Here is a 26,462-nt window from a genome sequence, read left to right on the forward strand (position 1 = left end):
GGAGGCAGAGAAAGGAAAATAAAGGAATAAATCAAATATGTCTTAACTCCTGCTGATGGCACAGAACGTACCGCCTGATGGGACGAGCTGAGTTGAGCTGAGTTGAGTTTGGTTAAGATGGGATGGATTGGGATGGGTTGGGTTGGCCTAGTTCTGCAAAGATAAAAGTTCCCTTCATCAGATGGTTTATAGAAGATAGTATATAGAAAACAAAGATTTTAGCACAAATTGATCAGATTCAATGTCTAACAAAAAGCGGTGTGAATTCTGTTTCTCTTTACACAAATAGAAAGATACCTATTATTCATAATTGGGGTGGGGGTGGGGTGAGGATTAGCAGTGACGTAACTCCACTGACTCAACCTACTGACTCACTGTATTTAAGAACTGAAGTTACTAAAATGTTAGTGGGTAAGCTATCATGATTTTGTTACATTTTAAACCCCCCACCCCCACCAAATGAAAGATTATTCTGATCTTATTACAGCTTGCTATGTGAGCCACTTTGCTGTGGCCATGATATGAACCTCCTATTTGATTATCATGTGGCAGCATAAGTTTGTGTGTGTATCATCTTAAGAGAGATTTTTGTGTTCCAAAGAGGTATAGAAAGATATAGAAATTGATAACAATTTTATTCAAGAGCAGAGACAGACAGACAGACTGTCTGGCTGACTGACTGATTGAGTAATTGATTGATTCATTAATTGGCCTGCTTTGCTACATGGCTATTCTGCTGGGTCAAGGGCAGGATATGCTATTTCAATACATACTATTTCAATATTCATTTAACCAGAGGTAAGAAACACCCACCCACCCACATACACACACACACATGCACACGTCTTCTGTATCGTTTGTCACTTCAAAGCATTCCCTTACATATGTTGTCTTACATATGTCTCTTAGTAATCTTTGGGCTTGGTTAGTGCACAGAAATCTGGGAAAAGTGTGTCAATGGCTGCCTTTAAAATACCTCAGAACTGGCGACCAGGAACAACAAACAAAAACTGAGATAACATACAGTACAGTTCAACAAGGTGCACAGAAGAGTGAAAAGTAATGGCAAATTTTTAGGTGTATAAAAATATTGATGCCTTTAAACGGAAGTCCACATAAGAGTGAATTCTAGTGTGGTAGCAAAATGGTGCTCCTGAGTTCACCATTTTTTTTTCACACTTCTCCTTATTATCTACACGATTAGCCCATATGAATTAATATACTCTATTTAGCTCAGCAAACTTTTTTATGGCACGCTGGATATGTCTATATATATTACTATTTTACTAGCATTATGAAAAAATAACAAGGGTTCACGCTGCAACGCTCAAGTTTCTATGCAAATAAGTGTAATTATATAATTTTCTTTGAAAGATGTGCGAGTTGACCAATAGAAATACCATATAGAAACAAAAGCGTTAAACAGTCACATGAATATGCAAACATCTCCGACCCTAATAGCCAATGGGAGGTATCAGGGGGCGTTCCTCTGAGGCATATCCAATGGGAGGCGCCTGGGGGCGTTCCTCTGTGGCACAGCGCAGATGCCTGAGTGAAGGTTGGATTGGTAGGAAAATAATGGAGGCTTGACCGTTGAGTTTGTATGCGCGAGGCTGCTGGAATTTCACCGTGGCGGTCAGCAAAGTTGCTCGTTTTCCTGTCCTCAGACGTCCCAAGTTGCTATTTTCGGATACGGTTTTCCAGACATCGGAGTGTCTTCGGAGTCCCTCCGCGTGTTTACGAGGTTGCGATTCATTTTGCGCCGTTTCCAGAATGATATTAGTTAGCTAGCTAACTGGCTAGCAAGGAGGCTACCTGGCTATGTTAGCCGTTACTTTCGAACCTCAACGAAGTGTCCGACAGACAACCGAGGCTGATTACTGAATAATTTAGGTGAGCCATGGCTTGCTTTTTCCACTACGGTTATGCAATTTACAGCTTAATCGGAACGTGGCTGATGTGTGTCTTATAGAAGTATAATGATGAAACGGTGCTGTTAGTTAATTATGCTAGGCGGTTTGCTAGCTGGCTGGCTAATAATTGCTTGATAGGCCATTAGCATGAGTGTATGTTCACCTGGCTAGCCGGCGTCTTAATGGCAGTGACTGTCAGGAGGCAAGAAGAGGTATAAAGCTGGTGTTTGTAAAGAAGATAGTCCACAAGAACCTTTGTTCAAAAGTAGGGTGAGTTAGCTAGCTAAGCGAGCTAATTCTAACTGTTTTACTACTGGCTTCTAAAATGACACAAACTAACTTGTTAGGTAGCTAAGCTAACGCTGGCTGTGTGCTGACAGTAATAAGACTGATTAGCTAGGTTAGCTGGCTCGGTGAATTAGGTTGTCATCTGTCTACTTAGTGACTCGGTTAGGCGTCTAACTTTTTGATTAAATTCAGGCACTACTATTTATTTAGTTTGCATAGACTCAAGTAGTGGGCATTGGCTGGGCAGTGCTAGCTAGGTTAGCTAGCCACCCGTCTGTTGCCTGACAAACCAGGATGATTTATGGAAAGATGATTTTGCAGTATGTTGTAAAATGACTATAAATGAAACACATAGGTTGTGTCATTTGGTGATGTAGCTACAGGCTTGGTATGGTATGTTTCATGTGTAACTGCACTCTTCATCTATGTAGTTAAATTGCAAAAATCAAAAACGCCCGAGCTGAGCCTAAAGATCACAGCTAACGATGTAACTGGCTACTTAATTAAAAGAGCCGGTATAAAACAGCAGGATTCTGCTTAATGCTGCTACATCCTGCTTTTTGGTTGAACTGTGACCTAGCTGTGTAATTCACTTAGATATACAGAAAAGTGTGATGAACAGAGATGTTATGATTTTAACCAAACAGGCCTAACGGCTGCATTTCAATATTGAGAGATGAATCTCAAAAAGCATCTGATAATTTTGAAGTTACTAACTAGTTTGCTGTCATTGAAAACGAAACTCCCCCCCCCCCCCCCCCCCGAAAGCTTTTTTTCCCCTGCTTGTTGCTAATAATTAACCGTCTTTCGGCTGTGCTCGTTTGATGTAGCTTTGTGACATTTTTTCGTTTTTCGCTACTACAGTTTCCTCAGAGATGACTGTTTTTACGTCTCTGTTTTTGCAGGTGTGCTGACGCCAGGAGATACGGAAAACGAGCTCATCATGCGACGATAAGCTCTGTCAGGAGAAATTGGTGTACAATATGTCAGCCCTGACGGTCACCCCGGCGGATGCCTCGTGTCACCGTGTCATGGCGCTGTTCTTTGCTCCGGGATTCTGTTTTGATTGCACAGATTCATCGCTGATATTGTAACTTTTTGTTGTTGTTGCCGTTTTCTTTTAAACCCGTGAAACATCAGCAATGAATGCGTGCGAGGCGAATTTGGACGGGTACTTTGAATAACGTTTTCCAAGTAGAAATTTACGAGGAAGCGCCGTCAGGATCGGACTTTTAATATTGACATTATTGTAACGAGCGGACAGCTCTTGGAGGGCCATGGCTTCGGTGTGGAAGAGGCTGCAGCGCGTGGGGAAGCATGCGTCCAAATTCCAGTTCGTAGCCTCCTATCAAGAGCTCATGGTGGAGTGTACAAAGAAATGGTGAGTTGTCTCCATTGTGAAGACATAGAAATGCAACTAGTGTGCGCGAGGAAGTGCTCTTCCTCCAGCCCGCGCGCTGGGGAATGCTGAACTGGCTTACAGCGTGTGTGAAATCTGTGATTAGTCGGTCCACGGTAGCGCAGGAATACCTCCGCATAGTGGATGCAGGTGCCAACACAACTCCTCTCTTTTAGCGTTTATTCAGTTGCTACTTAATCGTTGTCTGATAAGTGTGTGTGTGTGTGGTGCAGTTCCTCCTTGCTGCAGTGAATGTTGGTGGGCCTGCAATGTTCAGAGTTTAGCTTTTCACTTCAGAACTTGTATGCAGTCATACACACGGATCAGAAAGATGAACCAAAGGATGACCCACACATGGTTTTGAAGGGTCAAAATTGTTGCCCTGGGCAGCGCACGTGTGCATAAGTGGAACAGTTTTTTTGTGTGTGTGTGTGCGTGCGTGCGTGCGTGCATGCACGTGAGAGATGGATGGAATGAGAGGAATGCAGTGATGTCTGCTTTGAGGCACTGGAGGGAGGAGATGTGAGGAAAGACTGTTTGTCTTCGTCTTAATCTGCTTTTCAGATTTCGGTAGGTTTTGTGTGCATGCACATATCTGTGTGTTTTATTCTGTTTCTGTTAGAGAGCTGGAAGGAAAACACTCAGAAACTGTTTACTAAGATGTTGAAAGGCTATTGTGTGTGTGTGTGTGTGTGTGTGTGTGTGTGTGTGTACACCTGAAGTGTGTGTTTGTCTGTGTGTTTTGAGATGGAAAACCAGAGCCATTCTGCTTAGAGTTAATTCTACAGGACATTCTCAACTAGGGTTGAGCCCATAGACGGTTATTGTCCTTGTATGCTATAACATAGAAAACTATATTTTATACTTATTAATAGAAATCAACATGAGCTGAAGAACTGATGAATATACATTTGATGGAGTCCTTCCAACAAAAACATACATTAGCCATTGTGTAATCAGTTATTTTAGTTTCTTTGTGATTTTGTACAACTTTTAAAATGCCAAGATAAGATTGCTTGATAGATTTATCCACATAGGCAATTAAAGTAATACTTTATGTAATGCTTTCTATTACTGTTTGTATTCTGTAGAATATATATCTCATGTACTGAAGTAAATTCATGTCAGTGGAGAGAAACATCTTTTTCCCTGTGGGTATGCATTCAATTTAAAAATATTTCCTAAAATTGTCACTTTTTTTTTTGTTGTAAAGGCACAGTTAATAGTGTAAAAGAAAGTATATAAAATTACTGCAAAACTACCCCCCATTCCCCCCCCATGTCATCGTGCATTGTGATGATCACACTACACAGTCATATGCCAGTTAGGTAGACATTGTCCAACCCTGTTCTCAACCAGCATCTGAGTTTATGGGGCAAAACTAAAAAAAAAAAAAGTTCTGTGGACTTCAGACTGCAGAACAGAGTGGAGGGAGGGAGGGTGGGTATGTATGTGTTTGTGTGTGAAAGGGAGGGAGAGAGAGACACAACAGGAGTGCATGAAGTTGTAAATGTACAGGGAAGCACAGAAAGGTGGGGGGCAGCTAAAAGTAGAAGGGCTTACAGGGAGAACAGAAATGGGAGGATGACAAAGGTGAGATGAAGCAGAGGGCAGAGATCCCTCACTGGTCTGGGTTCAGTGCTGGGGTGGGTGTGTGGGTGTGTGTATGAGACGATCTGACTGCCAGCTGCCAGTTTGATTAGGAGTGTCCAGGTCTCCACTGGTAGGTAATGGATTTCCCACAAGCCTCCAGCGTGGGCAGCATTTCTCCAAGATGGGTTCTGCTCAACCAGTGCCAGAGACGTACTGGTGCCTGCTTGGAACCTCACCTCTCTCCTGACATCGCCATGGACACACCTCCAGAAACAGGTTGCCAGGATATGAGCCATGCCAAGCCCTGCTGGAGAAACTCCCATTTGGCCTACTTTAATGGCTGGGGGTTCTAACACTCAGAGATGGAATGGTGGAATTCCATGAAAAATGTTGGGATTTCAATGTGCTTGTGCTATTAGGCTAGCTTTACAAGGTGAAACTTGCATGAAATTAAATTTCACGCTAGTTGCGTAATGCACATCATCCTGCAATTTGCATGAAACTCAGCAAAAGCAGGTGCACTGAGCTCAGCTCACTGAAACAGCCAATCAAAATGCTGATATGTTATATTGTGTGAGACAATTTCAAACAAATGTCACTAGATCAAATGAACATCTTGATTGTCTTTATGCAAGGTTGATAGAGTTCATTTTCTGAGTTACCATGACAACCTATAAATGTGTTTCTTATAGCATCTGTTTCTAGTTGGTTTAACAATTGTTAACATAAGCAAGTGTTTACACATGTTTAATAATGACACAAGCAGCTATTTACACACATGCTTGTCTTATTGTGTGTTTGTTAGTCTGATGCCATCATGATGTACATAGCTAGGCTATTCAGTTTCTTTTGCACCCCTTACACCCCCCCTCATTTCTGGGTTACAATGAATGAATTCAACCGTGAGGGCACCTTAAACAAGTCATAAGAATAATAATAAAACCATACATTATATGATGGGAATATGGGGTTTGGGCACTGCTAATTCTTTGTATTCTCAGAATGGGGTGTCTTTGCATCCTCGGTATTAAGTCAGGCTTGTTCTGTGTCCACATTAGGCACCACCAAGGGTGGGCCTGGTGACCACACTTTATGATATTCATGGACAGGGCAGCACTGCATCGCCAAGCACAGGAGGCGGGCCGACTGGGAGGTTGCCTCGCTGCTATATGTAGATTATGTCCTCCTAGCTTCCTCATATGAAAGTCTTCAGCTTTCATTTGAGTGGTTTGCAGCTGAGTGTGAAGTGGTTGATATGCGGATCAGCATCTCCAAGTCAGGGGCCGTGGCCGTCATCTGGGAAATGATGGAATTGTCCCTCCTGGTAGGGGGGACACCCCAAGTGGTGGACTTTAATAGTCTTGGTATCTTGCTCAAGGGCAGAGGGGTTGTGAGATGGACTACAGGTTAGGTGCAGTAGCAATAATGTGGTCGCTGTACCGGACTGTAGTGCTGAAGAGGGAGCTGGGCTATAAAGCGACGCTCTCAATTTTCCAGTCCACCTACATTCCCACCCTCACCTACGGTCATGACCTCTGTGTAATGGCAGAAAGTACAAGATCACAAATACAGCCAGCCAAAATTAGCATTCATAGCCGGGTCGCAGGGCTCCCTCTTTGTGATGGGGTGAGGAGTGTGGCTAACCCGGAGGAGCCACTTCCCTCCATGTTGAGCGGAGGATCTGATGACGATGCCCTTAGGGTGTCTCCTGCTGGAGGTATACCTGGCATGGCCAACTTCTTTTGCTTTTGTGTGAGTGCGCACACGAGTGTGTGTTTGTGTGTGCATGCACTCAGAATCACGTGATTTATTTAAAAAGTGTGTGCTAAGTAGTGAAAGACGTGATCCATTTGAATTGTGTGTGGCTGTGGTTAGTAGTGAAACACATGATCCAGTGTGTGTGTAAGGAAGAGTGAATAAGGGAGGGAGCATCAACCGGTTAACTTGCTCCGTCATAGATGTTCACACCAGACCAGCACAGTGGTCATAACTTAGGTTATTCCTGCAGGATAAGGTCCAGTGGGCAAGGTTAAGCACAGCTTTGATGTGTATTTTCGAGCAGAAATCTCTACTTTAATCTCTTCAGCTAACGCCAACACACAGTATCTGGCCCATGGGTGTATGCCCTGTGGCGCGTGCCTTTTCGGCCACTTCTGCATTGCTTAGAAGGGGCCGACTGCAATCATGCCACTCTGAGTGTGAAACTGCTCTGACATGACACGCTGCAGAGGCGAGTGGCAGAAATACGGCACTTCATGTACCGTTTGCTGAGGAAAAGGTTTGTCCTGCTTATTTCACGTACGAGTGGCTGAGGTGGGTAAAGCCACAGAGGTGGGTGGAGGCAGGGAGCGGTTGCTGTGCGTCTCTTACATTTTTGGCAGGTCTTGCAATTGCAGCTTCAGTGTGATGTACTGAGTCCTTGGCCACACCTTCACTATAGCCCTCTGAAGAGTTCTTCATCGTCATCATCAGGAAACCTCAGCAGTACATTAAACAGTTGATGAATGGCCAGTGGGAAAGGTCCTCTGATATCACTTTTTCATCAGCAAAGTGCTGGTAGTCATTCTTGAACTGGGTCCCGTGAACTAGCCCTTACACAGTGCTTCACCATCCCCTCTCAGCAGGGTGTGTTCATCACCCTGGGCCACGCTCCCAATGGCCTTGCTTCCACGCCACTTCCGACACCATGTTAGGCAAAGGCTGAATGCAGCCACCCCACCTATGTCTCGAACCCAGGGCTGCCAGGAGGTAAACGTGAGCTCTGACCACCGGACCAGAGCCTGATCCGTGACATAGCAGCCAGTCTAACCCATTTAACCTTCCTAAATGGCTGTCTACCATCACAGAGCCACTATAACCGCATGCATCACAGAGGTCCTTGGTTCCAGTCCAGCAAGACTATGGAGTCTGACGGCACCAGTTTTTGCCAACTGAGAAATCTTTTTTTGGGGGGGGGGAATGGAAAAGCATTAAAAAAATTCAAAAAATCATTCAGGATTTTGGCACTGGCACCATGCAAGTGGAAAAGCGCTATAAGTGGAGCAGTCTGGAATTATTAGCTCTAGGTGCAACGTTGGACTATTCCTTTCAGCTGGGTTGCAGCGGTGATATCAGTAGTGTCCGACTGCCGTCTCACAATTCAGGAGACCCACCTTTTGAGGGAAGATATTCACAGGACAAAATGTTTACGCTTGCATCAGCGTGTTGCCAATTAACACAATGTTACTTAACCCCAGTGGGCTGTGACTGCTGAGAGTTTTCGTAACGATTTTTGTGTCCTGAGAGGAGTGCTCCCTCTAGCTCCTCCTCCCTGTAGGAGCACCCTCACCACTGCCTCCTACCTGGAGATGGTCAGTTTAGCATTACGACCACCTGCCATTTAAAAACCTAAACTCGCATTATTGTTGTGTGCAGGCGGAGCAGGACAGGGCGGTGTTTGGTGGAGGCTGTGTTTAACGGGCTGGGTGGTGCGTGTTGGGCAGGTCACTCGGGCCTGTGTTTAAAATGGCTGGTGGTTTGTGCACATCTGCTTCTACCTGCTTCTCTTCTTCTCTGTTGTATCACTCCAGAGAGACTCATAGATTTTTATTTTCCCGACTCTTCCTCTTCCTCTTCATCTGTTTCCATGGCTGGTGGATGCAGGCAGTAGAGCATTCCCACCAAAGGCCTTGTTCCAATTCGCAGATTAAACCCTTGTTGAGTCCACACTTCCCCTCACCTCTTTCACTCAGGGCTTTCCTGAAAGCACTATAAGCGGAAATCTCAGGAGTCGCAGCAGGAAACGTGCCATTTGTCATTCCAAATTTGAAGAGGTGCAGAACAGTGACTAAACACTATTTTGTTTCCCTACACCTGCTCACCTGATTGAGCTCATCCAGCAGTCGGGCCTCTCGTGCCCTGGATCAGGTGTGTTAGAGCAAGAGGGTCCAGCAGCAAATTTGAGTAGCCAAGTGTGGAGTGACCCTCTTTACTCGTTCTTGCACGACTACCTCTATGTCAGTCCAAGTGGAGACAGAGCATAAGAGCACGTTTTGAATAGATTATTTTTTATTAAGGGTTATTATTTAGTGTTTTAAGGCATAATGTGCAGCAAATATGGTGAATAAAGACTAGGTTCTATAACTTTTGACTAGTTTATGACTTTACTCTTGTGCATAATGTTCTAGACAGTAATAGATAGTGATTCCCTTACTGAGTAGGATGTGTCCTTGTCATAGCAGTATTGGACCATCTTGGTCTCTGTTCTGGAGAGACTGTTCCATGTCCATGGCCTGGGTTCTGGAGAGGCTGTTCTGTATCCATGGCCTGGGTTCTGGAGAGGCTGTTCTGTATCCATGGCCTGGGTTCTGGAGAGGCTGTTCTGTATCCATGGCCTGGGTTCTGGAGAGGCTGTTCTGTATCCATGGCCTGGGTTCTGGAGAGGCTGTTCTGTATCCATGGCCTGGGTTCTGGAGAGGCTGTTCTGTATCCATGGCCTGGGTTCTGGAGAGGCTGTTCTGTATCCATAGCCTGGGTTCTGGAGAGGCTGTTCTGTATCCATGGCCTGGGTTCTGGAGAGGCTGTTCTGTGTCCTGGCCTGGGTTCTGGAGAGGCTGTTCTGTGTCCATGGCCTGGGTTCTGGAGAGGCTGTTCTGTGTCCATGGCCTGGGTTCTGGAGAGGCTGTTCTGTATCCATGGCCTGGGTTCTGGAGAGGCTGTTCTGTATCCATGGCTGGGTTCTGGAGAGGCTGTTCTGTATCCATGGCCTGGGTTCTGGAGAGGCTGTTCTGTATCCATGGCCTGGGTTCTGGAGAGGCTGTTCTGTATCCATGGCCTGGGTTCTGGAGAGGCTGTTCTGTATCCATGGCCTGTCCTGTCTGAGACTCCTATTGTGCTGTTCCCATTTCCTTTGTAAATGAGGCAGTTTGGTGCAGCCTGTTTGTCATTTTCAGACCTTTAGTGCAGTTATCTGATATTTCTGTTCTTATGTCTGTGACACATACCGGAAAGCAAATGCACGTCCACACACACACACACACACACACATGCACGAATACACGCTCACTGTACCCTGTGGTACTAGGCTGTGAACTCAAGGACAAAGAATGTGGGTAAAGCTGTAAGAGTGTGTGTATGTGTGTGTGTGTGTGGTAGCGGAAGTTCCCGGTTATCCCACGCCCCTCCCAGGGGATGAGGTGTGTGTGTGTGTGTGTGTGTGTGTGTGTGTGTGTGTGTTGTGTGTGTGTGTGTGTGTGTGTGTGTGTGTGTGTGTGTGTGTGGTGTGTGTGTGTGTGCGTGCGCGCGCACCCAGGGAAGACACTTCCTCCTGGGCTATATGTCTGTCTGCAACCCACTCCACACCCCACTGATACCATCTTTCTCCCTCACTCTCACTCTCAGTCTCTCTCTGTCATGGTTGGTTTGTGTCTTGCTGTCTCTTAAGAAGGTAGCAGGTAAACATCACAACAGGAGTTTGTATGCCTGTTGATTTTATTCATGTTTTTTGGAGAGCTTCTTAAATTTCTTGTCACTTTTGTCCTGTTTTCTTTTTGGTTTGCAGAGGTTTTTATTCCCAGTTTCTGTTGGGTTGAAAGCATGTAGTTATCAGCAGTGGCTGGTTGGAATGGTGGTCTGTTTTAAAGTGTGATCTGCAGTGTTAAGGCAAGGCTGCATTTGTGCTTGGCTGAAAGGGTGTTGTTTGGAAAGGGGCGGGGCAGAGTCTCTGTCATGAGTTTGGTACTCAGCTGTACCAAGAATGAATTTTTCTGTTTATTTATTTTCTTTTTGGATATGATGTATTTGTTTGTTTGTTTTTTGCTATGATACAGATGTGAAGCAGCCAGTGAAATAGTAGGATATCAGATATAACAGCATGTCTGAGTGCAAATAATAAGAATTGGAGGAAGATGACTGCTCTTTAAACGTCTTGTTAAATAGAGGAGAGAAGAAATTAATGGGAGGCTTTAGGGAAAATAAGATGGGAAGGATGAAGAGGCATAGGGAGGGTGGGAGAGAGAGAGAGAAGAAGAGAGGGAAATAGATGACAAGGAATGGCTACAGCAGAAAATGAAGCATCTGATATGATCATTTATTTATTATTGAGCTGCTAGAGAGGTGAAATGAGGATGGAGCGGAAATTGGCGATTGTTTGTTTTTTGTGTGTGTGTGTGTGTGTGTGTGTGTGTGACAGAGTTGAAGAAGAAGAATGAATGAGTGCAGGGAAGGGGTGTTTGTGGGGTTGTTGGTTATAAGCATGTATACATCATTTCCTACTAAGGCATACTGACATGCAGTAAGTCTTTCTCTCTCTCTCTCTCTCTCTCTCTCTCTCTGTCTGTCTGTGTGTGTCTGCAGTTGGACTGCTGGGACACTGAGTCACGCCCTCTGTGTGTCACTCTCTGTGGGAGTGTCTGGTTCACCTTCTGTAGCTTATTGTCTGTGGTAGTGACTAGACTGCCCCACTGAACATTTTAATCCTACAGTGTGATGTGAAGTGTGACTAGGGTTGGCCTGCAGTGTGGGTTTGGATGGGTTTGTAAGAGGCTCTGTGACAGAGTTCATAGGGGCTTCTTTGAGGGTTTCTGCTAATCTGAGATCAAACGCCTGTCTTGTTTTTGGGGATCAGAATCACACATGCTCATCCCAAACCAGCACTTTGATGCAGAAATGCTTGAGGAAAGCTTTTTCTAATCACATTTAAAACACAATTTAAACACGTTCATTTATGCAGATAGTGTATGTGCATGGTTTGTGTATGTGTGCACATATGCAGCAGGTTCAGGTGTGTTGGGCTTCTCCACCTGCGAGCTGATATTAGCATGCCCGTTAAGACTTGCTCTGTTTTGGTTTCTTGTTTTGACTCAAGTTCGATAGCAGTCACATCCGCTCCCTTCAGTCATGCAGATGTCTGTCTGAACCTCAGCACCACTGCTATGTAGCACTCACCTGTTCTCTCCTCATGGATGCAAAGATCTGGTCTATGGTGCACCATCTATGGTCCAGCCTGTTACTCTGAGCCAGGGTAGATCAGGCCTGTTCTCACTCTGCCGGAACCAATCTAAGGCTCAATTCACAGCGCACACATACACATACATCCCCTAGGCTCTTCATTACAACTTTGATATCATATGACCAGTAGATGATCACATACAAACCAGTACACCAAGAGCACTCTGTGTGTGTGTGTGTGTGTGTGTGTGTGTGTGTGTGTGTGTGTGTGTGTGTGTGTGTGTGTGTGTGTGTGTGTGTGTGTGTGTGAGTGAGAGAGATAGACAGGGGCAGAGACATACATCACACCAAACACACGCACACCACTCTAAGTGACAAAAGACAAGAGTGCTTTTATTAGGTTTATTGCATAGTTGAGGTTCCCAGCTACTTATCAACTGTTTTTAAAGGTTGTGTATATGTATATATGTATATACATATATATGTATATACACACACACATTCCACCATGCACCCATCTAACACACACACTACCCTCAATACGCATTACACCACAGTCATCTAACTCATACACCTCTCTAATAGATGAGAGCAAACGAGACTTCTGATGGATGGCAGGTTCCAGATGCAGAGGGTTGTTAGAAGCTCATTGTTTGCGTGGCTTCCTGCTGGTGTAAGACTCTAAGACTTTAGGTCCTGTCCCAGTGTCTGAGCACAGCCATCCCCACCCCCTGGTCCAGCCCAGTGTCCTCCATTCATCCAGCTCATCGCTCCCAGCTCTGACATGGTTAATCATTTATTCTGATTTACCACGTCAGCCCTGGTTCATTCTGGCGGTGTACCTGCCCACACGCGTGTGCACACGAACGCACGTCAGCACTGGTTTATTATAATGGCCCCGTTTAGCCACACAAACACACTTGCACACACGTCAGCATTGGTTCATTCTAACATCCCTGATTAAACGTGCGCGCGCACACAGATCAACACTGCTTCATTCTAACGTTTGGCCTTTATTTGTTCCCGACAGGCAACCCGATAAACTGGTGGTAGTGTGGACACGGAGGAGTCGGAGGAAATCCTCCAAGGTGAGTACAGTTCTTGTATTTGGTTCTTGGTTGGTCATCTGTTAGTTATAGCATAACTAACAGATGACTAAATGACTAAATGAAAAATTCCCAGAACCAGTTTCCACCAGATCATATGGTTCTGTAAATGTCAGTGTAGAGTTCATGTTTACCAAACATGTTTGTCTGTTGCTACTTGAGTGTAGTGTGTACTGTCCTAATTGTTGTTCCTCAGAGAGGTTATTTCTCTATTTATAGATACTGTTAAACAGTGGTGCACAGTCTGGTGCTTCTAACCCTTCTGAAAAGGGGTAGCAAAAAGGTGCATGAAAAAAATATAACCATGTTTCATAAATAAAGTAAAAACAAAACCAACCTTTTCATTGTAGAAGGGGTCACTGCTGTTAACTGATACATGATAATGACTCACCATTGTCCCCTTGTGGCAGAGATTAGTGCTCAGTTTTACAAACTGGGCTTCTGACCCCACTTAAGATGATCGCTTTCAAAACAAGGCAAAAAGAAATACATATGCCTAAACACACAGACGGGTTATTTAAAAAAAAAATCATACTGTCCTGATGAATGTATGAACATAATCATGAGAAAAGTGCTTCAATGTAGGCTCCATCCACTGATGCACATGCAGTGGAATGCATGTGAGAGCGATTCAGGCAGAAGGTAAATGGAGCTCTTCCTTACAACCTTAAAGAAACGGCCAGCGGTGGGCTGTTCATGGGCAGTTGCTCATTTCTGGGCCCTGAAGCTACCGCTGTTCCTCTCTTTAGTCACGATGGCCTTAAATTATTATATATTATGATCAAAATTTGTAAGCCCAGGACTTTATGGACTTGGGTACAGTTTTACTATGCGTGTGTGTTTATCATAATTATCTGCAGAGCCCTGTTTGTGATGGCAGAGGTCTCTGATGCCCAGATGTCTCTATAGTAACAAGCTTCTCTTGAAGAAAACATCTGATTTGCTTATCGAATACACTCCAGTGCAGTGCTGTTTAGTGTGGGCTCTAGTCCTGCTCAGGAGTGAAGTCAGATTGAGATTGAAATTAATCCTGGTTTTGGGATTACAGAATGTGTGGCGATTCATGATTGAAAGAGCATTATAGCCTGGGTTTAGATTTAGGCTGTTTCTGACCCGAGGGTCTCGGGTTAATGCAAGGCTGAATCTCATACTGAGTGACTTTCCCAATCAACGGGGGTGGGGGGATGTGCGCAGCTGTGCTTCCTCAGAATCTGATAAGCAAGCGAACTCATCTCTGGGTCTCTGTGTGTGTAGCCTTTACCCAAGTCCCTGAGGTTTTACATACTGTACTCAGGGTCTGGGACTCCTCAGAGTCCTGTGTAAAAGTGTGGCCGGGAGTGGTGGGCTACAAACTAATTTTGAGTGTCAAATATATGGTAGCTATTTGGTAATAAACTGAGACCCCATTGTGTTTGGATTTTATGGTTCTTTAAGTGATGTGAACCAGTTCATTGGTTCCTGAACTGCTCTGTGCGTGCGTGCATGTGTGTGTTTGTTCCTAATGTACTGCCCTGTGTGTTTTTTCCTCCTGTTTAGTCTCATAGCTGGCAACCAGGTATCAAAAACCCCTACAGAGGAGTGGTGATCTGGCCTGTTCCTGAGAACATCGAGATCACGGTCACTCTGTTTAAGGTATGCACATGCGTGCGCACACAAACAGAGAGAGACAATTTGACAGGGAATAGATTTATTAGAAATCGTCACACACTGTGGAATGTGTGATGTCCCTTGCATAGCTTGGAGCAGCCCTATTACAGGCTCATAGTGGGTTCATAGCATGTGGTTTATAGAAGGCTCATAGTGGTCTTATAGCAGGTTTATACCTTATAGTGGGCTTTCTCCCTACATTGTGTGTTAAGATATGCTACCTCACTTAGGTAGTGTGAATGTAGTATTTTCCTTTCTGGAGGGTGAGTGTGTGTAAGAAAAGAGAGAAAATCTAGGCAAGCGCAGGGGAAGATGGGTGAAGAATCTGGGCTACAGGAGGAGGAAGATGGGCGGAGCAGATGGGTTGGGACCAGGGGAAGATGGGCAGAGCAGCGGGGTTGGAGCCAGTAGAAGATGGGCGGAGATACTGGGTTGGAGCCAGGGGAAGATGGGCGGAGATACTGGGTTGGAGCCAGGGGAAGATGGGCGGAGATACTGGGTTGGAGCCAGGGGAAGATGGGCGGAGATGCTGAGCTGCTGCTGTTGATCACAGGACTGGGAGCTCAAGGTCATCAGCCGCTTCTGTCTTTGCTGAGTGCAGAAAGATTGATCAGCTCCATACTGCTCCAACATTTGGTGTCTGTAGCCAACAGAGGAGAGGCAGTGCCACACTTAACCTGTCATCACTGAGGAACTGCACTATAGCGCCTGACTGGCCGACTGGTTGTTAACCAGTCTAGTACTCTTTGAATAGCCACCTTTATTGTTTGTTTGTGTCCTGCAGGACCCGCATGCTGAGGAGTTTGAGGACAAGGAGTGGACATTTGTAATCGAGAATGTAAGTTCAGCAAAACTTTAATTCATTGACTTATCACGCCATGAGCCTAGAACCAAGTCTCTGTTTTCTGTTTTGTTTTTTTTTTGTTTGTTTTTTTTTGAGGGATTAGGGGCCATTGTACTAAATGTTGTTTTTCAGTAGGTGTTTTATCATGTGGTTATTGACACCTTGTGGCCAAATTTGGTCTTTACACACACTCACCTACTGCAAGACTAGGCTTAATCTTGAGGAAACATATTCTGTGTTGTCCTCTTATTCAGTCGCTTTACAGCCTTAAAGCATTGTGATTGGCAGGGGTGCCCCTGGTAAAAATGCACTGTAATGACAATAATACCTGGTAAAATGACACATTAACAGCAAAGCCTGCTGGTAAAATAATTTAATAGCAATATCTATAAAAAAAAAAAAAAGCTAGAAAAAAGCACATTATAAACACATGGTAAAATTACACATTAATAGCAGCAACACCTGGTAAAATTCTGCATTAATAGTAATACCTGCTGATAAATGTGCCTGCTGTCACAGTTTAAAATGGTAAACTTGCATTGAATGCTGAGAGTCTTTCTTTTACATGTGTATGTCACACTGAGCTCTTTTAGCTGTAGGCACTACATACCACAGCTGGGGCTTGATCCTGACTGCTGTGGTGCTTCTTTGTATCGGCTTTTATGCTTTGTGGCATTATTTGGAGCCGTTTTCCTGGGTTTTAAACCTGGCGTAGACATGTATGCACACACAAGCACATGCTGTTTACACGTTCAGACACAATGACACACGTACACATCCATACATATACACATTCACTCACATTCACACACTCATGCTGAGAAATCAGCAACTTCTCTCCAAGTCCAGTAAGTAATAATGGACTTAATCTTGGAGCCACCGTCCCCTTTCACCCTCTTACTCTGTCTCCATCTTCCATTGTCTCTCGCTCCCTCGGTCTTAATTTCTCTGCTCTTGCACTCTCCCACTTGTTCTCTGTTGGTCTCTCTCTCTGTAGAGAGATTATTTGGATCAGTATCAGACACTCCTCGCCATTCCAGCTGGGAGCCTCCAGCCCATCTGTCTGATCATCACACACTCGTACACAAGAAACACATGCTGCATAGTCTCGTCCAATCACAGCCAATAAACATGTTGACACACAAGCATGTTGAACGTGCCACCACACAGTTTGTCTAATCCTTACTCACAACTGTACAGGCAAATCTGCTGATTTTCTACACTGCGTGTGGTTTTATGAGAAATAATGTCACAGTTACAGTTAGCTAATTATTTTTTGATTAACTTGTTAAATTAGCTTGTTAAAAATAAATATCCAATTAATTGAAATGAGTAAATTGTTCTGTGTATTATAATTTTTTGTTTGCAATGTGATATGTAGATATTTAATAAGAAACAATGAAACTGGCATTAGCAAGTGATGTCAAAGAAACAGACATGAATGAAAGAAGTGATCAGAGAAATGTGCACTTTACACCTCACAAGTACACACTCACTTAACACATGCACGTGCAGACACAAACATTGTGTCCTTCCCTGCTGGGAAAGATTGGGGGAAGGAGAAGAGAATACACCAAGCAAAACTTACATCAAAGCTCCTTAGATAGGCCTATCTGGCACCAGATTACTGGTGCGTGCACGCGTGTGTGTGTGTGTGTGTTTTCTGCACAGTTAATAAATATAGCTTGTTTCTTACTGTCTTTGCAAAGTCAAAATACTTAAATATTCAGCATGCCAATGTACCGCAGACCTGTGGAGGAAGGAACTAGCCAATCTCAGCCGTTACACAGCGTTTACTTCCTCTTAACACAGTGGAGCTATGTGCTGTAGGGCAGGTTAGCTGTGCACACTTACTCATTGATGGGGATCACTGATGTTTGGTTGTTAATTTTGCTTTTGTCTCTCACACTGTAGTGTTGAAAACTGATGCTGTTTAGGAAGTGCAGTGACCTAAAAAATCCAGGTTGTTTTTGTTAATTTATCTATGGCTATGAATGTGCTGATCCTGGACCTGTGGGCTACAGGATCTACCCACTCGTGGTCCTTCCACTGAATCTCTTATACTGCTTCTTCTGGCCACCAGAGGGAAGTAGATGACTGGATTTGGAAATGGCTGATATTACATGCGAGTGCTAAGAGAGGGAAAGGGTGAATCATGGAGAGAGGGAGAAGAAAAAGGGATGGAGAGTGATTTTACTTCTTCCAAAATCCAGCTCCATTCTCTCCTAATCTAAAGTTTGGCTCTGATCACTGCACAACACCAGATTACTGTTCTGCCTTTAAAATGGTGCAGTGTAGATGATGCCCCCTACTGGTGGAACAGCACCACTCTCAGCTGCATGGGTAAACAGCAAAGATGGCATGGGGGTAATTGCCCTGGTACTAAACGCACTCCACACTGTGTGTGTGTGTGTGTGTGTGTGTGTGTGTGTGTGTGTGTGTGTGTGTGTGTGTGGACTGTAGTGGAGAAGGTTTGTCTGTCCCTGGGAGGAGATCTCTTCCTGAAACACTTTTGATACCTAACTAATTGGCTGTAGCACTACTGTAGGATGTGATTGGCTCTACTAACTAGTACCATAGGATACAATTGGCTGTAGTTAGCAGTACTGTATGTTGTGACTGACTGTAGTCAGTATTGCTATAGATGTGATGGGCTATTGTTAGCAGTACTATAGGGCATGGTTTGCTGTGGTTAGCAGTACTATAGGGTATGATTGGTTGTAGTAAGAAGTACCGTAGGGTATGGTTGGCTGTAGTTTGCACTACTGTGGAATTGGCTGTAGTTTGCACTACTGTGTCATGTCATTGGTCCAGCACTTGCATGTACTTGCGTGTTATGAATATTGGTCATCCAGAATTGTAGCCTTTAAATAAACAAACAAAGCATAAAAAAAACCTCATCCAACAGACGAGACTAAAACCTCAGACATGTTCGTCAAGCGTGAGAGAAATGATCATCCAAATAGTAGCTGTGGTGCTGTAGCCTGCAGTCACTCTAGATGTGCTACATATAAATATATTAACACAGGCACTAAAATAACTGGCACAAAAGGATCAACTGTCCTCACCCATTTCTCCTCGTGCGCCACTGCGGGAGTTGCCTACTGTATTACTTGTAAGAGATGAAATTGGAGAAACCAAGGGAAGGCTTGCTGATCAGTTTGTTGAACACCTTCGAACTACCAGAATTAAGGATTTGTAGTTTCCAGCGGCCAGGCATTGGACACTATTAATGGCGTCTATGTTTGCATTGCCAGTTTTTGCTATGGCAGCAATGAAATTGGGAAACTCGAAGAAAAGGAACTCATCTACACTCTTGGAACTCTAGACCCCCATGGAATGAATGCTATGATTTAAACATCTCCTTCAATATAAACTGGCTCATATATAAACTGGCTCCTTCTGCTACTAATTCAGAACCACTTTGCTTGCACAGCTGATGAAGGACCTCTGTCCAAAACGTTCTGTTTCTCTGGAAACTCTGTTTCTTTACTACAATTTTGAATCCCCTTGCTCTTTCTCTCTCTTTCTCTCGTTCTCTCTCCCTCTCTCTTTCTTTCATATATTTATATATCTTACATTTATTTCAGATTTTTTCCCACTTCTACAAAGTAGGTACTCAATTTAATTCCACATTATTGATTAAACACATTTCCCAATGGTACAGCAAATAATAAAAATGGTGACTTTTTTCCCCCTTCATTGTAGTTCATCTTGTCCTTTGTTTTGCTTTGTTGTCGTCTGTGTTTGCTCCTCCATCTTTAGCTTTGTCTCTTGGTCTTTCTTTTCTTTCTTTCTTCTCTCTCTTTCTCACCTCCTTCACCCCCCCCCCCTTTTCCCCGATGACCCTCCGTCTCTCATGGACTTCGTCCAAATCAATTAAAAGTCGTTTACGGCTCAGCTCCCTGCACCCAGGGGCTTCGGGACCTCCTCTCCCTGCCTCTGGAGCACATTACGTGGGCTACTGGTCTACACGTGGCCCCCTGGTCCCAGCCATCCTTGGAGACTATGGCGGGAATTACTTGCCTGGTCAGGCGTGCTGCTGAAAAGCTGGTGTGGAGGATGGAAAGTTCTTCTGTCTCTCACTCCTGGGTTTAATTTGGGGATTGTGTCAAATGTAACGGCTTTAAAAGTTCTGAAATTGTTTTGTTTTTGTTTGCACATGGTGGAATAGGTGGTGCCTTTAGTGAGTTGGGGTTGACTTCATGTGCTGAGAGCTGAGTGGAATTCAAATCGGAAACTCACTAAACTACTGCAGCCCATATGATGGTTTTAAACTGGGTGGGCGGGGTAATGCTCATTTTTTCTATCTCCTTACAATGACTTCAGTGCACTGATCCTTTTGGCCAAAACAGCCTAGGTTGACAGCAAAGAGGAGTGGGTGGGTTGGGGGTTGACCTTGTCTTTCATCCGTTCTCCTTCTGTCCCACGATCATGCAGCTCTGATGGCTCTCACTGCCAGATGACACACGCACACACTAAAGAAGCATTCTTTGTTTTGACTTTGCACAGTATGATGTAGAAGCTGAAATAAACATGAATGCAAGAGTCTGTGTGTGTGTGTGTGTGTGTGTGTGTGTGTGTGTGTGTGTGTGTGTGTGTGTGTGTGTGTGTGTCCATGCGTCACCTGGGAGTGTGAGTTAATCCTCTTTTCTGGCGTTGTTCTAGAAGGTTCTGAACCCTGCTGCGCTCTGAGGTGGCCCCCCCACTGAGACCTGGACACATGGATACATCAGGCTACTCTTATGGGATCCGTGTGTGTGAGGGAGAGACTTTGACAGATTGATAAATGTGATGTCAAATCAATGTCAAAGTTCTTCTGCAAATTTTGCACATTTGAGGGAAGTCAGCCCGGTACTCATGTGTTCTTTCTGCTCACTAATAACCATCTGTTTGCTCATCAGTTTAATGTATTTCTGACAGTTGTGGGCAGGACCCAGGCATAGCTGTTGTAATGCGAGATAAGATTGGTTACTGCTGTTTTCTGGAAATCGGTTGTGATTTGGCTAGGCCCATCTATCAGTTCACTTGTGCTTTGGCATGTTATTGTTTACTTATACTACTCTGTCCATATCTATTGCAGCTGAAATACCCAAATTTGAGTTGAATGATTGAAAATCCTAAATATTCATAATGACTAGACTGCTGTATGGTAACCCAGCAGTTAAAGCATAAATTTTAAACTTGGACATGACTAGTGTCTAGGCATGTGACCCAGTGTTCTAGTGGGTGATCTAGTGTGTACATTCCTGTAACAGTGCTTCTTAATCACGAACTCTGATAGCTTGCCAAATAGCTTGCCTTTTTTTGCCAAAACTTACTTGACAATATTTACTGAATACACACAAATCTTCCAAAGAGTTATTGCATAACTGAAGCATGACTTTCATCACTAAACACATTTAACCTCGTCATACAGCAAGCAGTGCCATACATAGCACCCTAATGTCATAAAACACCCATGTCATGGCTTAAGCACTGACTAGCTTAGTTGGTATGGCATAGTTCTGAAGATGTAATCAAAGAATGAGAAAACAATAATATGCTTTGAATCCATACAGCCTGAAAGTGAAAATGAAAGGCCTGTGTTAGTCTTCTCCACCATTTCTAATCAAAACACCAACTGAGTTCAAAGACTTGTAGATGCTAAGGTGCATCTGGTGACCCGTGATGTCCCAACACTTTTACTGGGTCACCTGTGTTTCCCTTTGACACTCACACCTGAGATGAGCTTGCTGCTTGTCTTTCAAATGGAAAGCCACAGTCCAGTGTCTAAGTGATGGAGGACCTGTAACACTAAACCTCAGACTTGAGGCATTACTTGGTGTTCTTTGGGATGTTCTGATTAAACAAGAGAAGCCAGAGCATCCTGCTTGCATTGCTTTTTGAGATAACTTCAATTTTTGTCTCCATGGAGCCAACAGTCAATAGCAATCCATAATCTTCTGATGTCCTCCTTCTACCTTGTTCCCATTATGGATATGTGTTGTTTAAATAGCCTTATTGGCCAGAGAAGGGATCAAATGTGATCACATGGATGAAGGCCTGCTCTAGTCCCAGAGATGGGACACTGTGGCAAAATAAAATGTATTTGTATATATATATACATACACACGTGCGTGCGCATACATACACATTTACACACACACACACACACACATATATATATATGTGTATATATATATATATATATATATAGAGAGAGAGAGAGAGAGAGAGAGAGAGAGAGAGAGAGAGAGAGAGTACTGCCTTGTTCCTCCTGCACTCACTTTCACCATATGCATAGTACATTTTATGATTGCTCTACTGTTTAGTTGATATTAAGTAGGGACTAGGGGTGGAGCTGAATCCAAATATGGTAATTGCCAAAGCACAAACAGTGGGTCTTTTAAGAATATTTATTTCATAGTAATATTTTTAAATGATTTTTTTGAGAAGAACAAAACCCTGTCAGATAGCTGGTAAGCACAGCGGCTGCACAGCCTTCATGAGCAGATGGGGCCAGAAGACAGTAGGAGAGTGGAGGGAGCAGAGAGCACAGCCCGACTCAACTACAAGCAAAAGGTACTACATTGATGCACTGCTACTTTTTGATTCGATTTTATTTGCCTTTAAGCTTAATTGGTTTGCTGAGGTTATTATAACCTTGATTTGTCATTTGTTTTCCTGTTGTACCTGCGGTGTGTGAAGCTCTCTGGGCCGTGGTAGCACAGTGGATAAGGTACTTGTATAGTAATTGGGAGGTTGCCAGTTCAAGCCACACCACTGCCAAGTTGCTGCTGTTGTGCCCCTGAACAAGACCCTTAACGTCGCTTGACTTGTATTCAGTCATAATTGTAAGTCAGTTTGGATAAAATCTTCAGCTAAATGCCATAAATGCTATTCCAGCAAAGTTGCTGTGTCACTATTTCAACTTAGAAGATACAAGCAGTGGAGCATGTTTGACTGGGAGGAGATTTGGTTGGCATTTGGCCTGTAAATTGGCCTATATAGTTGGGAATATAGAAGTTATTGCCACAGTTGGCAGTATATTTCTGACCACGTTTGTTGTCCCCGCCAAACCACTATCCCATCTTCCAACATGGAAAACCATATAGAGAAGGTTCACGCTTAACTTAATCGTTGTGTTCAATAGTTGTACGTTTTCCTACTGTCTGGCATTTCACCATCATTGTTGTACAGCTTCAATGAGAGCTCCTGCATGAACTAATAAAGAAGCCATGCTATTGAAAAACTTCAAATGAACTGTAGGCTAACTTGAGTTTTTCCACACTCTCTTAATACAACAAAATCAGTTGGGCATGATAATGAAAAATATTAAGAAAGTTGAATTAGAACTTTGATAAAATGTTTTCCCAAACTCGTATAGAAAAATGTAAATTAGAAAAAAAATGTAAAAATGTAAATTAGGGGGGAAAAATGTAGATGGGGGGGGGGGGGGGGGGAGATTACCCTATGCCAGGCACTGACAGACCAAACATAACTGGCTTTCAGAAAACAAACTGTCCAAAATGCATTAAACTGGTGCGTGAGCAGATGTTTAAAAGCAAGCAGAAAGAACGGACAAGTGCTGGCGGATTTCCTTCATTCGTAAACAACTGCTTGGTTTTGCCATGAGGGTGACGCTTGGTGTCCTTGGTTGAATGAGATTCATGTCAGCCGATTAATTGGATTTATTAATTTATGCATTTACTTTTTAATATAAATTATGTTATAGTTAATCCACTACCTATATATCTCTGTGTGAATGTAAATTGTGTCTATTTTTGGACCAGTTTGATTCCCTGAGTGTGAAGTTCATGACTCATGCAACATTAACATAGTGACCACTGAAGTAGAAACCAGAGGCAACATTAAGAATGTTTATAGAATTGGCATGTTGCTAACTGGGGAGTGTAAGCTTGTTGGAGATGTTAGCATTGCAGCTCAAGCGCAGAACTAAAGAAACCAAGTTTGGACACGCCGCTGTATTAAAAGATTAATTGCAGTTCGGGTAAATGGAGAAAAAATGTCAGTAAATTTGTTTTTTCACTATTGCTTTAAATGACAAGGTGGCCAGTTAGAGAGCAGGGATGAGAGGATGTCTGAGAGAGAGCAGGTTTGTGGTGCCTGGCTATGTTTTAGGATGGTAACTTGTCTAATTTAGAGTGCATTAGACCAACATCTTTAAATTGGGTTAATTCATTACTGTTGAAAGATAAATAAGTCTGCTGAAATACTGACACCCAGTAATAAATCCCATGAAATACACACTTTCTTTACCCAGAATGCAGTGCACGGGTGATCAGTTGAGTTGGAGGTGTTGGTGTGTTAGAGCCAGGTGTGACAGCTCTACACACACACACACGCGCACACACACACACACTATCTATTTATGCTAAAGATCAATTAGTAATGTTACCAGGCAGTGACTTGTTCTGAATTGAAGATGAGTCATAGAGAACACAGTGAGACTCACATTGTCTGACTCTGGCATTATAGAGGATGTTATCAGACCCCTAGGCTTCTGCAGGCTCTATGAAGCACATGTGGACATGTGTAGTCCAGCCATGTAATCGCACTGTCCCCTTCACCTAGAGGCATGTCTGCTCCATGCTGTTAAACCCATTCCTGTGATGTGCCTTTCAGACTTGCTGAAGCACATTTAATCCTGCTGTTTGAATCCCTCTTAAAGAGAAATAAATATTTTTTTTTAAATTAAAAACCCACTTTCTGATTACCACTCAAGATGGGATTTAAACCCACTAAATAGATCAATAACAGTATTTAAAGACAATTGTTTTGGTATTTAACAGCTTCAAATCCAAGACCAAAAATAGAGTTTCTTCTAAAGCCTGAAGGAGTTTTAATCATCCTCTGGAATGATGGGATGACAGTCTCATCTCATACAACTCATACAGATTAATTTTATTTTTATGGCTTTATGGTGAAGACAGGATACACAGAGAAGTAGTGGTGGGTAAACCCTAAACTTTCATTTGTACTCAAACATGTGACTGAAAAGATGGTGGATCAAACACACAAACCAAGTATACCTATTTATATTATTATTTCTTGTGAACTGTATACGGTAACTGTGTGTGTGTGTGTGTGTGTGTGTGTGTGTGTGTGTGTGTGTGTGTGTGTGTGTGTATATATATATATATATATATATATATATATACATATATATATATACACACACATACATATACACACACATATATATACACATACATATACACACACACACACACACACATATATATATATATATATATATATGTGTGTGTGTGTGTGTTTATGTGTGTGTGTGTGTGATGTGACCTTTTTATTCATTTTACAGCCATGTTAGTTTATTAAACATTTGCATACATTTCCAGCTCTGTGTCTAGTAATATGTGTCTAGTAATACTCTTTTTGCTCCAGTGTAAAGCTTAGAATATTTGTATGGTTTTGGTATAAGGTTGTATGTCATTACATAATTTCTGGCCATTCTTCACAAATCTTTCAGCTGTGAACTGTGTACTGCTTTAAGATGCAACTTATTGTGTATGGTTTTTTTAGTACAATTTTTCATTTTTAGTACAGTTTGTGATTTTCAGTGTTTTATTTAATGTTATTGTATTAAGTGCATGTGAGCAAAGACTAAAAAGGAAAGTAAATGGTAATTCATATTTAAGAAGGGATGTAAATGCTGTGTACGTGTGTGTCTGAGGATAAATGACCAAGTAGAGAGTCTCTGTATCCCTGTTTGAGTGTGTGCGTGTCTTACTGTGAATGCTTGGGTCCTGTTCTTATGGGTAGTTATCTGAATGACAGTTATTCTCCAGGTTTTAGTAAGTTTGTACTTAAAAAATGTTCCCAAAAGAAAATTCAAGGTATTGGGTCTTTCTCCAGCAAACCCAACTAACCACATATACGTGTGTGCACACACACACAAAATCTCAATCCCCATAGTACTAATAACTGTATATTTTATATGTTTGATAGGCCCTGCTTGACTAAAGATATAATTACTGAGCTGTGTGTGTGTGTGTGTGAGTGTGTGTGGCTGTGAGTAAGAAATGGGGTGAAAAAAGATGATGTAGCACATCTTAAAATGGGATGAACTTGTCTGTTAATCCAATATATCTGCGTCGTGAGTGTGTTTGAGGGTGCTGCAGTATTGCAGTGGTAGGAGTTTCTGGAAAGCTGTAATTTATTTTTGTGGTCAGCAGTGTGATGAGTGGGGGAGGACTGGCTGCTGACCTCTGACCTCACTGATAAGAGGGGAGAGAGGGGGAGGCAGAGAGGGGTAGAGGAGCTTTAGAGAGAGATGGCATGTGTAGAGGGTGGGCGAGAATGCAGAGCATGGAGGGAGGGAGACACGCTGGTATAACCTGTGTTGGATTGAGCTAAATGCATGAAACACATGAGAGACTACAACTGGAAAATAACAAAAAAAAAAGTCCAGAAATTGGCTCATTTCAGGTCTTGGTAGTTCTTTCATTTCCTGGTAACACAGCTGCACTTTAAAGTGCTGTAGTTGCTTTTCAGAGTCGGGTTACATGCAATGCCAACTTAATCCATTCAGCACATATGAGTAAAACAGAACTTACTCTGCTGTCTGTCTCCCTCTCTCTCGGTCTTTGTGTCTCTTGGTCTGCTGTCTGTCATCACTCTCTCCATCTCTTCTGCCTGTCTCTCTCTCTCTCTGTCCTCTTCATTTCTACTGTCTGTCTATCATCACTCTCTCTCCCTCTTTGTTGTTTAAATTTGTGCTT

At 43.2% G+C, this 26,462-nt stretch overlaps 1 protein-coding gene across 4 annotated transcripts in view; it reads left to right on the forward strand.

Moving 5' to 3' along the window:
• The first annotated feature begins 1,574 nt into the window (after window positions 1-1,574).
• ehbp1 (EH domain binding protein 1) overlaps window positions 1,575-26,462 on the forward strand; it is a 119,021-nt gene continuing 94,133 nt past the window's right edge. For all 4 annotated transcript variants that reach the window (XM_027017819.2, XM_027017815.2, XM_027017817.2 and 1 more), the window contains exons 1-5: window positions 1,575-1,893; window positions 3,107-3,582; window positions 13,151-13,208; window positions 14,763-14,858; window positions 15,658-15,711. In XM_027017819.2, coding sequence (XP_026873620.2) covers window positions 3,479-3,582; window positions 13,151-13,208; window positions 14,763-14,858; window positions 15,658-15,711 — 312 coding nt within the window. In that variant the 5' untranslated portion in view covers window positions 1,575-1,893; window positions 3,107-3,478. The remainder of the gene's footprint in view (window positions 1,894-3,106; window positions 3,583-13,150; window positions 13,209-14,762; window positions 14,859-15,657; window positions 15,712-26,462) is intronic.

Source organism: Electrophorus electricus, chromosome 13 (assembly GCF_013358815.1).
Source record: "Electrophorus electricus isolate fEleEle1 chromosome 13, fEleEle1.pri, whole genome shotgun sequence".
Classification (NCBI taxonomy): Eukaryota; Metazoa; Chordata; class Actinopteri; order Gymnotiformes; family Gymnotidae; genus Electrophorus; species Electrophorus electricus.